This window comes from Phyllostomus discolor, chromosome 1 (assembly GCF_004126475.2).
Source record: "Phyllostomus discolor isolate MPI-MPIP mPhyDis1 chromosome 1, mPhyDis1.pri.v3, whole genome shotgun sequence".
Classification (NCBI taxonomy): Eukaryota; Metazoa; Chordata; class Mammalia; order Chiroptera; family Phyllostomidae; genus Phyllostomus; species Phyllostomus discolor.
Genome location: NC_040903.2, coordinates 187,800,813 through 187,817,056, shown reverse-complemented (window position 1 = coordinate 187,817,056; position 16,244 = coordinate 187,800,813). Strand labels below are relative to the sequence as shown.

Below are 16,244 nucleotides of genomic sequence, written 5' to 3'. Positions count from 1 at the left end.
AAAATTGGAATTTGAAGAGTTCAACCTTCCACTCAGTGAAAGTGTTACATGGACAATGTCCTTCCTTCTGTTTGAATATCTTAGTGGTGTGAGGGTCATGAGTTTTCAAATTAGTCGGATAATAGATAGCAGATTGAAATTAAGTGTATACACGGAGGTAGTGTTTACTTCCAGAAACTTTTACTTATAGATCCTAGGTCTGCCCTCTGGGACCCTAAGAATAAATGTAATTTTTCCTCATAGCCAGCTCAGGTGCTTTGTTGGTAAACTGTCTATCTTTTCAGTACTTTTATTCCCTGGAAATTTTACTATTTGACTTTTAAACAGAGGATGGTATTAAAATGGTTTTGAATCATATATATTAAAGAAAACATACAAAACAGTGATGTATTACAGTGATGTATTACAAGTAAATTTAAGAGACAAATATATATTTCTTAACCCATATATATGTATACACACATATATATTAATATATATATTTGTCTATTAAATAGGAACATGAACTAGAAAGCAAGTATCTCTATTCAGTTGTCTCTTCACTATATTCTCCCTAGAATTAAATAAGCTAAGTAATCTTAGTCAACAGTCCCATGCTGAGTTTTAAGCACATTGTATGCATGTGTTGAACAGTATTAGAATATTTTTTGCCTTCAGAAATGATTTTGCCCTGTGTTCAAGGATTTCCTCTGTAAAACCAAGTACATATGGTATGGTGTCACACAATTATAAATTCATCTGTTTTTATTATATTTTCAATATCTCTGCCCCACCACAGATCATTTTCCGTAAAATCAGTGATGTGAAGAAAGAGGAGGAGGAGCGCCTCAGGCAGAAGAACGAAGTCACGCTCAGCATCCCTGTGGATCACCCGGTTCGAAAGCTCTTCCAGAAGTTCAAGCAGCAGAAGGAGCTGCGGAATCAGGGGTCAACACAGAGTGACCCGGAGCGGAACCAGCTCCAGGTAGAGAGCCGCTCCTTGCAGAATGGAGCGTCCATCACCGGCACCAGTGTGGTCACGGTGTCGCAGATCACGCCCATTCAGACATCGCTGGCCTACGTGAAAGCCAGTGAGTCCCTCAAGCAGAACAACCGTGATGCAATGGAACTCAAGCCCAATGGCGGTGCTGACCCCAAATGTCTCAAAGTCAACAGCCCGATAAGAATGAAGAACGGAAATGGGAAAGGGTGGCTGCGACTCAAGAATAATATGGGAGCCCATGAGGAGAAAAAAGAAGACTGGAATAATGTCACAAAAGCTGAGTCCATGGGGCTATTGTCGGAGGACCCCAAGGGCAGCGACTCAGAGAACAGTGTGACCAAAAACCCTTTAAGGAAGACAGATTCTTGTGACAGTGGGATTACAAAAAGTGACCTTCGTTTGGATAAGGCTGGTGAGGTGCGAAGTCCGCTTGAACACAGCCCCATTCAGGCTGATGCCAAGCACCCCTTTTACCCCATCCCTGAGCAAGCCTTACAGACCACACTGCAGGAAGTCAAACACGAACTCAGAGAGGACATTCAGCTCCTAAGCTGCAGAATGACTGCCTTGGAGAAGCAGGTGGCAGAAATTTTAAAAATACTCTCAGAAAAAAGCGTGTCCCAGACCTCTTCTCCCAAGTCCCAAACGCCACTCCAGGTACCTCCCCAAATTCCGTGTCAGGATATTTTTAGCGTTTCCAGGCCTGAGTCACCTGAATCTGACAAAGATGAAATCCACTTCTAATTTATATATATATATATATATACATATATATTTGTTAATATCTTTAAATAGTATATACATCTATATACAGAAGTGTGTATATACAGTATATACATATATATTTTCATTTGCTTTCAATATGATGAACACAATATGGGTTTTGATATGTAAATATTGCATGTCCAGCTGGATTCTGGCCTGCCAAAGATGATAATTAAAAACATAGATGTTGCTTGTATATGATGCAGTTGACTGCATGCACACTTTGCTTTCATTTACAATGTCTAGTCTATAATTTTAAAAAAGTATGACTTTTATTAATCAAGGCAGTGTAATATTTGAAGAATCAGGGTCCAACCTGCCGACGTTGCCGTGACAAATCTGATCTCAGGCTGAGCAGATCGTGCTGTCATTTCCTCACTGTTCTTTTGAGTTAAAATTATAGATTAATGCCAAGGAAGAGTTCAACCTTGTAAACTCTTAGGGTCATTTTTATGATCTCTTTCCTTAGAATATTTTTCTATAACTCAGTGTTAGGTTATTTTCCCCAACAGGCAGTGTTTTCTCCATTTAAATGCCTCTTTTGTTGCCTAAGTCAGATAGCAGTGTGGGGTATTGAAAACTTATTGCTATGGGTTTTGTGCATGATTGCATTTTTGCTTAGCTATACCTCTTCTTTTTCCATATTATACTTAGATAGTAATCATTAACACCAATGTAAGGAATCCCTCTTCCCTCCGTCTTGGAGAACAGCTACCATCTTGTAAGCTGCTTTTGTCAACCCCATAAACACTAGACTATTAATGTAGTATATATTATTATAGAAATACTGCACCACAGGGTAAAAGGGCCTTTTAACAATTTATGTTAGAGATGCTGGTTTTCCAAAGGTGATAAATGTTCTAAATTTGTGTTTCTAAAACTTGCTCAAAGGTGAAGTTAAAAGGCTCTTAGCAAAGAACCAAACATTTAAGTAATCATATCAAAATTTTAACTGTAATGATATAAAATAAAAAAGAATGTAATCCGTCAAGTTTTTGTAGCACATCTGTATCTTTTAGGAAGAATGAAACACAGGTATGGAATTGCTTACACATGAATTTTCATATGTGTAGCAATAACACATGAAATGTGGTTAAAAAACAACTAAGTAGATGTTAAGTTGCTCAACTCAGATAACTGCTTTTCTATAATTTTATTCTGGTTGCAATTTTCTACAGCTCTTTTGTACACAGTTCTACTGCTGGACTTCTGCGAAGTTGACAAATAGACTACTATGGCTCAGGCAGATCCACTTATGAAAGAGCAGTACTAGAGACTGAATTTCAGAGTCTTTTGGGTCACAAATCCTCTTAGAAAGTGCCTATTATCAACTAAAAAAAGTCACAAACAGTTGTGTATAACTAGTCCTTTAAATGGTATGTATTGGGAATCGAATACACATTTATTTATAAGAACTCTGAAGAATTTATTGCTTTTGACTACAGAATATTTTGTAAAGTTGATGAGTGAGACATACTTTTGAACTGGTGTGTATGCATGGGAGGTAACGGGAGCAGGGCAGTTAGTGTTTGCATCATGTGAAAATATATACCAGTAATTTGTACATTATCAGACCACCTGTACACATAGACTGACAGCGTACACCAACTGATCAAAGGAGATGTTTTGATCTATTGCACCCATTTTTATGAGCTTTTCTAACTATCTCCCGGTATCCCTCAACAGAACCGCCAGAACCAAAAGACCAGTTATCATGATCAAACTGGGGAAGTGCAAAACAAAGAAATTTATAGAAACAGTTGATACTTTAGAATTTGTATTAGAACTTCTTCACATGCCCACAAGATGTGCCTCTTCAATCCAGGAGTCTCGGAACAGCTGCCATGTGCCATGGGTTCCATTTTCCTTTCTTCGTGCTCATGACTTTCATCACCCATAATGGAAGTTTTCAGGGGAGCATGTCTCCATGCTCTGCTACAGTGTCCCCCTCCCACAGGCACCGAAGAATGAGGTAATCAGGTGTGAGGGATCAGCCTTGAAATGGGGACTTGGTTGCTTTCGTGGTGAGGATGGTACCTTCCTCTTGACCTCTGACATTTATTGAATTTCAGGGTATTTTTCTATTTAACCATGTGTGAGACAAGCTAGGCTAAGCTTTTCAAGGTGGGTGAGTGGTAAAAAATAATCTGAGTATAGAAATGGCAGGTCAGCTTTAGCCATGTGCTTTAGAAATAGCAGTTGCTAGCCCTGGCTGGCATAGCTCAGTGGATTGAGTGTGGGCTGCGAACCAAAGCATTGCAGGTTCGATTCCCAGTCAGGGCACATGCCTGGGTTGCAGGCCATAGCCCCCAGCAACCGCACATTGATGTTTCTCTCTCTCTCTGTCTCCCTCCCTTCCCTCTCTAAAAATAAATAAATAAAATATTTTTAAAAATAGCAGTTGCTGTGAAGCTGTGAGAGAGTGACTGTGAAATAGCCAGGCAGTGTGAAGCTGCAGCCCAGGCCTTTGCACGTCAGTGGTGCATACACTCACTGTGTTCTGGCATTGACTCAGAGTTTCAGCACGTTGACCTATAATGTTGTTCTTCATTTGTGTGGGAAAGAAACGTGTAGTTTTGAATGACTCCAAGTCATCACAAAGGGAGAAAAGAGTATCAGTTGCTTATTTATGGTGCAGTTATCACTGCATTCTTTCTCAGCCACCTCTGTTCCTGTTCGCATGACATGATGAGCTGCTGAATGCACTCTGGTGTTTTCAGCAGGAATGCATGTGTTCAGCAAACACTGTACATAGAATAGTCTTTCAGGTTCCCAGATTCTACAGTTCTTACCAGGTGAACTTGCTCAGATTTGAATGAAGGGTGAGCACTTGCTTTAATATGTGCAATAATGATACAGTCATGTTCTGCGTTGCCTCAACCAGCATGGACAGTAGATTCTCTTTGGGGGGACCAGATGACCGCATGTTTATTCTTACACTGTATAGATGCTCCTGGTGTATCCAGAATGCAATTTTTACTATTATATTTCTGAACACTGTACTAATAGGAGTAAATAGATAATGTATTTAAAATCTAAACATTTTCCAAAGCAACTTACACAACTTCAATATTTTTCTATGACAGTATATAAGATCAGATGCTATACCCTGGACAGGTTGTTGTAACAACAGTGAAAGTCAAACAAAAGCAGAAATGTGAGCTGTGCCTTGCAATGGCAATTTTTATCAGTTTGGTAAAGGATGTCATTGCATCAAATGAATGTGACCTAGTAGATAGAAGAGTTCATGATAAAAGGCAAATAGGCACACACAAGGCAGATGACAATCCCAAAGCCAAGATCATCCCACATTGATGTAAGCAGTACTTAAGATGACTTAGATATGGCTGTTGAATAGAGACACATACTTCATTGTTAAAATGGAAAAATGTCATTGACACTGGCTTCATCTCACATTAAATACTTAAATACATATGTCTCAAGTCTCAGAGCAACAGAATTAGAAAACTTGGTGTTTAAAATTGCTCCTAAGAACACATATATACTCCCGGAGTACCCAGCACTTTAATAGAAATGTTAATTATGACCACTAACTAAAGTACCATTTTGAAATTGAATCTTATTGAAACCCAAATGCAAATCACAGCTTCCCTTAAATTTAAGGGGATTTTGTTTACCTGTGAGTTCTGGCCCATATATTGTTCTATTTTAAATAACTAAATTCTTTGAGAAAACTATCCTTTTAATTAGTCTTCAAAGCAATGACTGTTTTTGAAGTATGCCCTGACTGGTACTGGTGAAATTATTTGTCATATTCCTAATGAATTCTACTATCTTGTATAATTTTTATCTTTGAAGCTATTTTATCTATGTCTTTTCCAAAATCTGATGTAGGTAATGAGAAAATTCATCTAGAATGTACATACATACATGAACAACTTTAAAATATGAAGATTTTGTAATTATGTGAATGTTGTGTTTTCATACTTGGTATGTATAAGAGTAGTTCTCTTGTGGTCTTGATGCAAAGGGGACAGGGGAAAGATCAGTCTGGAAAACAATTCAATTTCTTCACCAATAAATAATAAAATGAAGAACTGCTCCTGTCTTATATCAAGACAATGTTAGGTGATAAAAATCATCTTCCTCTCAAATGAAAATCACATTAAGACAAATTATAATTTTTTCTTTTTTTTCATAGGAGATCAGCCAAGATGTGCTTTTCAAATAGTCTAGGTTTAGTGGAGACTTCTTTGATCAGAGCTTGGGGAGACAGGCATGGGGGCTAACTGATCAGGAATAAATGGCATGGAAGAAGAAAACTTGAAAATTGCCTGGGAATTTAGAACTACTGATCAAATAAACATGCAAAGAATGAAGGTCTTTCGAGGGAAGAGAGAAAAAGAGAAACAATATGTATGTAGATATGATTCTTTCTTACTCTCCTTAATCATAAACTGATTGGTGAGTACTCAAAGTGTGAGTCTTCCCACTTTGGTGAGTATTCATCTTCCCGTTTTTTGTATAATCATGACTTGAGCTCTATGGTTCCACAATGGCAGGTGTTTAAAAAATTCTTAATATATAAAGAATCCTTTCCAGTGACCAATGAATTTTTCAATGTATATCTTCAACTGAATGTCAAAAAAGGTTAAAAAAACCACTTGAATTACATTTAAACACCAATCATATTATTGCGTCCTAAGAAAGTGTGTTTGAATTTAAAAAATTATAATGAGTGATTAGTAATATTGGGGATTCAAGAAAGCCACTTTTAGCATGTCACCATTTTTTAAAATGAGATTCATTTTTGTTAACATTTGCTCATTCTGCAGAGACAGCTTTATATCTAAGGGATACACTCATACCTGCAGTCACTTCATAGGCTGTGACCCTTTGGGTCAAGACAACAAGAGCACATAGAAACAAAGGGGAAATTTTATGCACTAGAAGAGATGCTTAGATCTCCTTTAGGGTTTTTTAAATCTTTCCATCAAGTAAGAATTTAAAACTGTTATACAGGTTAGGAATTGGATGTTATTTTGAAAGCAGACAATGTTTCTCAAGTTAAAGAAGGGTTAGTAAGAGAAATGACTGATGTATTTGAGATGTGTTAAAGGAGGCTTAGGGGATAGGTCATTATGACTATGACTTTTTACTATCTATTGTAATCCTTTTGATTTATTTGCTAAATGGTCAGTAACATTTATATTTGTATCCACTGTGATAGGCCCATAGCAGTCCAATTCACAGTTGTGTTACATATGTAAATAAATATTTTCATTCAACTTGCTCTCAGTGTAAACTTTGTACTTACAGCTCAAATGGTGTTAGCAGCTTCAATAATAAACACTCTAACAACTATGGCATGACATTTAGTGTTTTTAGAGGGCTGATAAAGATAAATTTGACATTATAGTCATACTCATCTTGGTCCAGGAAAACAAACCAAGAGGAAATGTGTGTGGGGCTATACAATCAGAACCAAAACAGTCAGGTTTTAAATAAGCTCCGGTGCCAGGCTAACATGAGCTCACAGGAGTCCAAATCAAGACCTGCATTTCCAATTTGGATGGATATACAAAGAATCATAACAGAAGTGGCAATTTAGACTCATGGAGAAGTATGGTAATTGGTAATGCTTATGAGTGCAATCAGATCAACTCTGGTGAGTTTATATAGACTTTCTCATTGTTTTACCTTTGTTTTACTGGTATACCTTGCTTTAGGTTACTTTTATTGACTGGTCTGTGGAAGTATGTGCAGACTTCACAATGAGAAGTGTTGGCTAAGCCTGGATCTGCCATTATTCATTAAAAAAAAAGAAAGAAAGAAAGAAGTGTGAACGGGCCAAAAACAACATGGGCGTTTGAATACAAGCAAAACTATAACATCCACATTTCTGTAGTTACAGCCTGTTTTTCTAGTATGTCACCAGGCAAAACAAAAAGATAGATTCTGATGCATTCCCATGTCAGAGTCTTTAAACAGTAAATACTGTGAATTACTAAATGCTAGGATTTGAGCAAGTAACAAATTCAAACATACCTATGTTGCATACATTCCTTACATTCCAGCTTTTCTCATTTTTAAGTAAAAGAGTGCTCCTGTGAGATGTTTTTAGGGTCCATAAATGAATTGTGAAAATTGTCATTTTAACAATGTAGCTACAGAACCATTCTCATTAAAAGAGATAATGTGTTTGGGTTTTCCATACCATTTTCCTGTGAAATTTAGAACTTCAATGAAGTCTATTTCTAAAAGTCTATTTATTTGTACAAAACCATCACCCACAAGCTTAATATTTACTAATATTTGTATTTTTTCTTTTTGGCATTTGCCACTTATCTATTTTTTCCCCCCAGAAAGGTGTCTGTTAATTTTTCACAAATTTACAGGTCTTTTATCTTCTGGATTTTAACCATCTTTTCTTTAGAATATTTCTAGAACTAGAAATTTAGATGCTAAAAATAATTACTTTGTTAGCAATTCTCTTCCCAGAAATGTGAGTTATTAAGTATGCTCAACATTTAAAAATTAATAGACTTTTCTTATGTTAGGGTAAAATGCTTACTCTCAATTTTAGTGGTCAGCCAAAGTTTATTTTGTTTTTAAGTTTATTAGCCAAAACTTAAAAATAAAAAAAAATCTTCTTTGTCTCTAAGTCATTTTCTACATTGGAAATAATGAAAATAATGAAAATAAGCTTTTATAGAATTATATGTTTGATTTTCATTTTGTTTTCCATGGTAAAGGAATTTAATTTAATTCTCATAATTTTGAAAATAAGTGGTTATGGTTCCAAATGTCATAGTAAAAATCTGTTAGAGGCCATAAAGTATGTGAAGATGAGAAGTGCTAAAAAAATTCTTTATTAACAAAGTAATTAATAGAATTATGATGTCTAATTATATCAAACATCAATTTGTTAAACAGCGCACATGTGAATTATTATTAATGAGTTTAATCTTCAAAGCTTTTTATGCCAAATAATTGGTTCTCAGCCACTCAATGAGGGCAGAAAATGTTCCTCACCCAAGTCCAAAGGCAATTAAAACATTTGCAAGTTCTGTCTTTATTGCTCTTCACCACCTTTCAGAACACTTGGGGGCCCACACAAACACACATCACCAAAAAAATCACCTTCTGTGTAGAGAAAGGCTGGTAACTTTTTCACGGTTGGAGAGTATTTAAATTCATAAAACAGCGTTTGGGAATGTTTAATTGAGAAATTAAGAAAAGGTAGGTAAACATTTATGTTGGTGTACTTGTTTAGATGGTACTAGAATTTGTAGTTGGTCCTACATTCTAATTACAATTCTGACTCATGTTATGTAAGGAAGGTGGATATGAGCTAGAATCTTTTGAATGCCTATTATCTGCCAGGTGTTTTAAGAGTATTAGTCTGTATTTCAATTTGAGATGTTCTACCTCTTGATTTTTATGATGAGACTGATGTGTTTGCATGCTTTATGAGGGTCAGGACCATTGAGCATTTGGACCGGGAACCAGGAAGATGAAGGCAAAGGCTGAGAGAAGACTGAGTGGAATCTATCTGCTGCTTTACCTTCAGGCTTAGAAGTTAAGTAAGTTAATTGAGGCTTATGTATATTGAGTGCTCACTCTTTATTTACATTATGCTAAAGGCTTTATTTAGATTATCAAATTTAATTACTGCAACTGCATACGTATTGAGTGGTTGAGATTCTAACAGAGTCAGACAAGCTCTAGGGAGAAAACTTCATCTAATAGAGTACTGGCATTGCGAGGTTGTCTAGTTCAAAGGCAGATTCCAAGACTTTCAAGACGTACTTTTAAAGGTTCCTGAACTTAAAATATTTTTTAAAATTTTACTTTGTAATGTAAATGCAAATGTTTGCTTTTTTCATAGTAGGTTAGAGTAAATGACAGAGATTGAGGTTATAACTTTTACAAGCACAAGGTGCCCCATCCAGTAGTAGAATTTCCCATTACTTCTCCCACCAATTGAAAGGCATGGGGGAAGGTCAAGTTGCCAAATGTGGTTATTAGTAAGAGGCTAGTTGTAGTCACTGGTATTAGCATTTCCTTTTCCAATTCAATTTCAAACCTAAAAAGGTAATGCACGGCAGCCAAGGAAAGTGAAAAATTTTCTATAATTTCTTTTCACTTTCAATATTGGGATTTAGATGAGACTCCAGGAAGATTTTATTTTTAGAATTTATTTTTTGACCCACTGAGTTTTAAGTAGACTAACACAGATCTTTTTATTTGATTACACTAATGTTGGCTTCTTGGCCAAACCACTACTAAATGCATTCACCAAATAAACTTTTTCTGTTTTGAATGGCAATCTGTGTTATTTCCAAATTTAACGAGCCTGTGAATATTTACTTCAGAGAGTTTAAATAATATTCTCTAATGAAAAAATGTTAATTTTCTGAATGTGATTTGTTTTTTCCATTGAGAATTTTTAAAGCTAATGTCTGTAGATAAGGAGAAAAAAGAAAATATTATGTACAATATTTCACTCTGGAACCCTGAGCCCATACTGTCTTGTTTCCACTTTGATGATAACATAGCCAGAGATAAGCAGGAAAAAGACCATTCTGCGTTTTTCATAACAACTGTAGGGGACCTCAGTGATGCTGTATGAAGCTTTTTAGAGTTAGCTCACTTTCTTCTCTGGCTTTTATATTATTATGGTATTATTGTTTAAATGAGGTCATGACTTGTACTATATCTAAAGGCAGTTGGTCTAAGAACAATTGACGAAAAATACAGTTTTTGGCCAGACTTCTGAGAAAAATGAAAGAAAGAGGCAGGAATAGCAGTTGCTTTCTCATAATGTGGTATGTGTGTGTGATGCTTTTGAATAGTTTTTATTTATTTATTTGGAGATAACACATTGTCATAGCTGTTGTTCAGATTTTAATGCAACATTAGGAAACATTTTGAAAGCTTGTCAAATATTGGGGCATATATATATATATTCTCTTACCAAGCAAGTTTAGAACCTCTATTTCTGAACTAGAAGCCCAGGCCCATAAACACTTGGCTGGTTGAACTGTGAATAGTGTAAAGCCAAGAGGATTTGAGCAGTCTCTCCTTCATGAAGAACCACTGACTACTGAATGAAAAGACCACACAAGGCTAAAATACCCACATTGATGCCTGCATAAACCAGATTGAGTATTCATAGTAACTACTTTGGTTAATTCATTGTCAAATATTGTATCCTCCTTCTTTATAAATCATCTTTGATAGCATGAAATTTAACCTTTTCCTTCCATGGTCAAACTCGTTATTGACTTAGGGAAATTGAACTTTGTGATTAAAACAACATAACGATTATGGTTGATCATAGAGCTGTTGGTGTCATGGATCCCCCGTTTGCTCCTCAACTTTTTCCAACCACAGTATGATGGGAAAGATTTCTGATGAGGCTGGGATTGAGCAAAAAGAAGAGTAGATAGCAAACTATGCAACTTCACAATAAAGATTCATTTTGAATTCTGTGTTGAAGAAGTTTTGATAGCCCCAGTCTTTAATATCGGTACCTCACATCACACCCATGAATTGTTAGTTTATACAAAAACCAAATGTATTTTCATTTAAAATTAAGATTAAGATTATTTAACCTCTTCCATATTTAGAAATAGTGGGAGGATTGTTTTTTGATCTCTGCATGAATGTTTTCATGCGATTTTTGGGATTCTTCTGCAAGAGGGTATAAGTGTAGTGTTTGTGTGCCTCTCGTTTTTGCTGGAAGCGCTGGCATCTTCCCCTAAGCAGTCATCTTCCCCCTTAGAACCCATTCACAGTTAAAGCAAGACAGAACACAAAGTTCATCCTGGGAACAATGTGATTGTTACCACACTGGAACTGGAAAACAATTAGAACCATTTCTATCTTGAAACATCCAGTGTAGTTTATTGAAAAAGCAATGACTTCTAAAAGTGTTTGGTACTAAAAGTGCTTGGTACTCAGACAACACAAGTTAAATGTACGTATTTATATATATATTGAAAATTGTATATTTCTTTTTATTCTATGTTCTAGTGACTTCGGTTACACTGGTTGATGGCATTTTGTATAGCATAATGCAAATTCCTGGCTATGGGAATTAATTTTGGAAAATTATGTTACTATGAAAAAATGTTACTATGGGAATTAATTTTGGAAAACTCATAAATATTTTTGCCACTGCAACCATACTGGTGGGAATTGGGGATATTAAAGATACCTCTATCTATAATGGTTAATTTATTGGAGACAATTAATTCACACATTGGCCAAGGAAACAGTGTAAAAACTTCATGTGATGCTTTTTAATACCATTCTGCTAGGCAGTACTTGTTTGCTCTTTTCAAAATCTAACTCATGCTTAGTAGGTCATTTTTTTCTGTTAAAACAAATGTATTGCAATGTGTAACACAGAAATTTTAATCTGCTGTTGACCAATTACCTGATTGCTGAGAGAATGTGTGAAAATATCTTAACTTTGTGACTTGGGGTCAATTTTGGAATATTTGTAATCAAAATTTGATTGCTTCTGAGATGTTTATGGTGGTTATCAATTTAGTTCAAAATTGTTCTCCAGAAATCATCATTTTAAAAAATGAATTGGCAGGTGGATGTTTTTAACCCCCCAAAATTCTGGATTTCAGCACAATAAACTATATTTCATCAGGGAGGATTAATTTTGTGTTTTTTCCACACTTTATTTAAATGTGAATATTTTTTCATAACACAGAATAAAATATGCATTTTATGGAACTTGTTTGAATTGAGTCTTTGTTTAAAGTTACTGTTTTGAATCTGGTTTATTAAATGAAAAGCTCCTCATTACAAATATATGAAACAGTGTGTTCAGATAAATCAGTCTTTTGATACATTAGCTCTGATAATGTTATTTTAAACTTCTGTAATACTTTATCTTTGACAAATTGTACTGTGACAGTATAAGTAATAAAATTAAGGAAATATTATATCAGAGGTTAAACGTTTAAACCCCAGCAGTAAATATGCTTGAATTAGAAGATTTTTCTCTTCCATGAAAGATAATGATAAAATCTACATAGAATTTTGGAGAAGTTTTTATTTTACAATGGAGTTTCTTTTCACATTTCTTAATTCTATTAACCTGTCAACAATTTTATTTTCCTAACATGGGTTTATCCCAGCCCGTGAAACATTGAAGTATAACGGCAGAATATACATGGAATGATAGAATGATTTCATTTTTTTGCATTTTTTTAGGAAAAAAACAAGTGGTTTTGCCACTAAGCCTTGAGGCAGTAAATGGCAAGAGCTAAATATGTAATATAGGAGGACAATTGTATGAGAACTGAAGATTTTTCCTAATTAAAGAAACACTAATTTAAAGAATGCATTTTTTGTATCACTTATTCACATCTACTGCTTTTCTGTGCAATATAACATTGTGGGTGGAGAACAACTAAATAAAGCAGTGTCTTTGTTATGGCATATTAGTGTGTATTTACAAGGGATAGGGATTCCAGAGTCAGCTCTCATTTATAGGGGAGTCATATGATGATCACACATAACTAAATGGATCATCAAAGTGGTGGCATACTCTCTAAACAAATATTCAGTGATTACTACTTACTCAACTATTTCTCCTTTTTTCTTTCCTTACACACATGTGCACACTCATACACACTCAACAATAACTTATACTCTTTTCTTGTAAATTCTGTGGTAATGAATCAGTTGAGAAAGATACCAATTTTCAGGACATGATAAAACATACTATACTATAGCTGCTTGAGTAAATACTCAGGTGCCAAATGCTATTAAAAGAAGATGAAACAAACTTTTGTCCTGTGGAATGTTTTCTCCTAAGAGTGTGATGAAGGACAGAACATGGTTGACCTTCCAACTCTCAGTCTTGTGTCAGTATGGCTCCACTCCCAACCAGCAAGGAGAGTCTTGCTTTCTGTAGGATTGTTGACATGAATGATGTGTCATTTATCTATATCATGTCAGATCCATTTTGTTTAATCCAGGCAAGTAAGCATAATGTGCTTTAATTGGATTAAATAAAGATGCATCCAATGTGAACAACCGGGAACTGACATTTTACAACTGGAAGGGACTCTGGAAATGAATCAGGACCACACCTACTTTGGGAAATGAAGAAACCAAGAATCGGAAAGGGTAAGCAATGTTCACATGTGTGGTTGATGGAAGAGCTGGGATTAAAATTGAGTTGTCTTGATTCCAAGTCCAGTGTTTTTTTCCACAGTATCACATTGCTATTTAGGTTTTCCACAGTGTAACACCATGTGCATTTGTGCTCACACACACGTGCATTTCAGCCAATGCTACTGACAGTATTGCTAGGCTCATCTCTGAGTGTTGCTGAAAGGACAGTTGTGTGTTCAACTATGCTATTTACATAAGGGTATGTGTCTTTTATTTTATTTTTGTTAAATTAAAAAATGGTATCTTACATAAGATGTATACCCCCTTTGAATTGAGATCGTTATTTAGTATCCTACAATCATGATACCTAAGAGTCTTAGAAACAGAATTAAATAGATCATCCATTTGTTAAATCTGACTAAAGCTGCCCATTTGGGAAAGAGTTCAAAAAGATTGAAAAAACATTGACTGGCTGCCTAGCACCCCAAATCACTATGTGAGGAGCAGAACCAGAGCTTCTGGGTCTCTTATCTCCTGTAGGCCCATGTGGGTGCATCAAACACTACTTTCCATCTCGTCTGATTCTACGGTTTTCTGATACCCAAACATAAGTCTTTGTGTGTGTGTGTGTCTGTTTAGGGAAGGCATCCTCTTGGTTCTTAAAATGGGACTATGATTATGATTCAATATGGTCAGTGGCTAGCGTAGAGCTGTTAGCATCCTGTCACCTGGAGTTACTCAGCACATCAACAGATATTGCTTCCATGTGCAATGTGGTGACCATACTAATTAAATTCAGTTGCACCCAATTGTGACTGTCAGTGTTGCCTCACAATGGTGAATATCCTGTTCTAAGACTAACAAGATTCTGTTGAAATGCTTCATGCCAATGATTTGAGGTATGCACTTTGCTGATTGGCAGGAGTTCCAGGAACAGTAACCAGGTTCAGAGAGAGGGAGGAATTTCAGTTCTCTTGTGCCTTTGAAAAATTTTTATCCTCTCCACTCTTTTTTTAGGTATATTTTATTGATTATGCAATTACAGTTTTTCCATTTTTCCCCTTTATTCCCACTCTGCCCTGCACCCTCCAAACTACCAGCATTCCCTGCCCCCTTAGTTCATGTCCATGGGTTGTACATTTAACTTCTTTGAGTTCTTTGATTCCTATACCATTTTGACCTCTCCCCATCTATTTTATGCCTACCAATTATACTTCTTCTTCCCTGTACTGTTCCCCCCATTCCTCCCTTCTTCTTCCCCACTGAAAACCCTCCATGTGATGTCCATTCCTCTGATTCTTTTCCTGTTCTAGTTATTTGCTTAGTTTTTGTTTTTGTTGCTTTTCTTTCTTTTTTTAGGTTCATTTGTTGAGAGTTGTGAGTTGGTTGTCATTTTACTGTTCATATTTTTTATCTTCTTTTTCTTAGATAAGTTCCTTTAACATTTCATATAATAAGGTCTTGGTGATTATGAATTCCTTTAACTTGACCTTATCTGGAAAGCACTTTATCTGCCCTTCCATTCTAAATGATGGCTTTGCTGGGTAAAGTAATCTTGGATGTAAGTCCTTGCCATTCATGATTTTGAATAATTCTTTCCAGACCTTTCTTGCCTGTAAGGTTTCTTTTGAGAAATAATCTGATTGTTTCATGGGAACTCCTGTGTAGGTAATTGTCTCCTTTTCTCTTGCTGCTTTTAGGATTTTCTCTTTATCTTTAATCTTGGGTAACTTAATAATGATGTGCCTTGGTGTGCAACTTGTTTCGGATTCTTTGGGCTTCCTGGATTTTCTGGAAGTCCATTTCCTTTGGCAGATTGGGGAAGTTTTCCTTCATTGTTTGTTCAAATAAGTTTTCCATTTCTTGCTGTTGTTCTTCTTCTGGGACCTCTATAATTTGAATGTTGGAATGTTTCAAGTTGTCCCAGAGGTTCAAAAGTCTCTCTTCATTTTTTTTAATTCTTATTTCTTTATTTTGTTCTGATTGGATGTCTGTTTCTTCCTTTTGTTCCAAATTATTGATTTGAGTCCTGGTTTCTTTTTTGTCACTGTTGGTTCCCTGAATATTTTGCTTTATTTCATTTTTAGTATCTTTCATTTTTCAACCAAGCTCAGTCAGCTCTGTGAGTGTTTTGATTACTAGGGCTTTAAATTCTCCATCATATAAGTTGGCTATCTCTTCATTGCTTAGCTCTCTTTATGAAGTTTTGCTCTGTTCTTTCATTTTCGCTCTATTTCTTTGTTCAGGACACCTGTTAAGTTGTAAGAGGGCAGGGCCTTAGGTATTCACCCTGGCAGGGCAACCCTCCTTGATGCTTTTGGGGGAGGGGCCCGAGGGGGAACAGTGTAGCTCCCCTGCTCTTCTCTAGCCCTCTTTTCAATGAACT

At 35.8% G+C, this 16,244-nt stretch overlaps 1 protein-coding gene across 1 annotated transcript in view; it reads left to right on the top strand.

Moving 5' to 3' along the window:
• KCNH5 (potassium voltage-gated channel subfamily H member 5) overlaps positions 1 to 7,657 on the top strand; it is a 259,894-nt gene extending 252,237 nt beyond the window's left edge. Inside the window, 2 exon segments of the mRNA XM_036010818.1 lie at positions 779 to 3,945; positions 4,146 to 7,657. Of these exon segments, the coding sequence (XP_035866711.1) occupies positions 779 to 1,726 (948 nt within the window). The 3' untranslated portion in view covers positions 1,727 to 3,945; positions 4,146 to 7,657.
• The last annotated feature ends 8,587 nt before the right edge of the window (positions 7,658 to 16,244 follow it).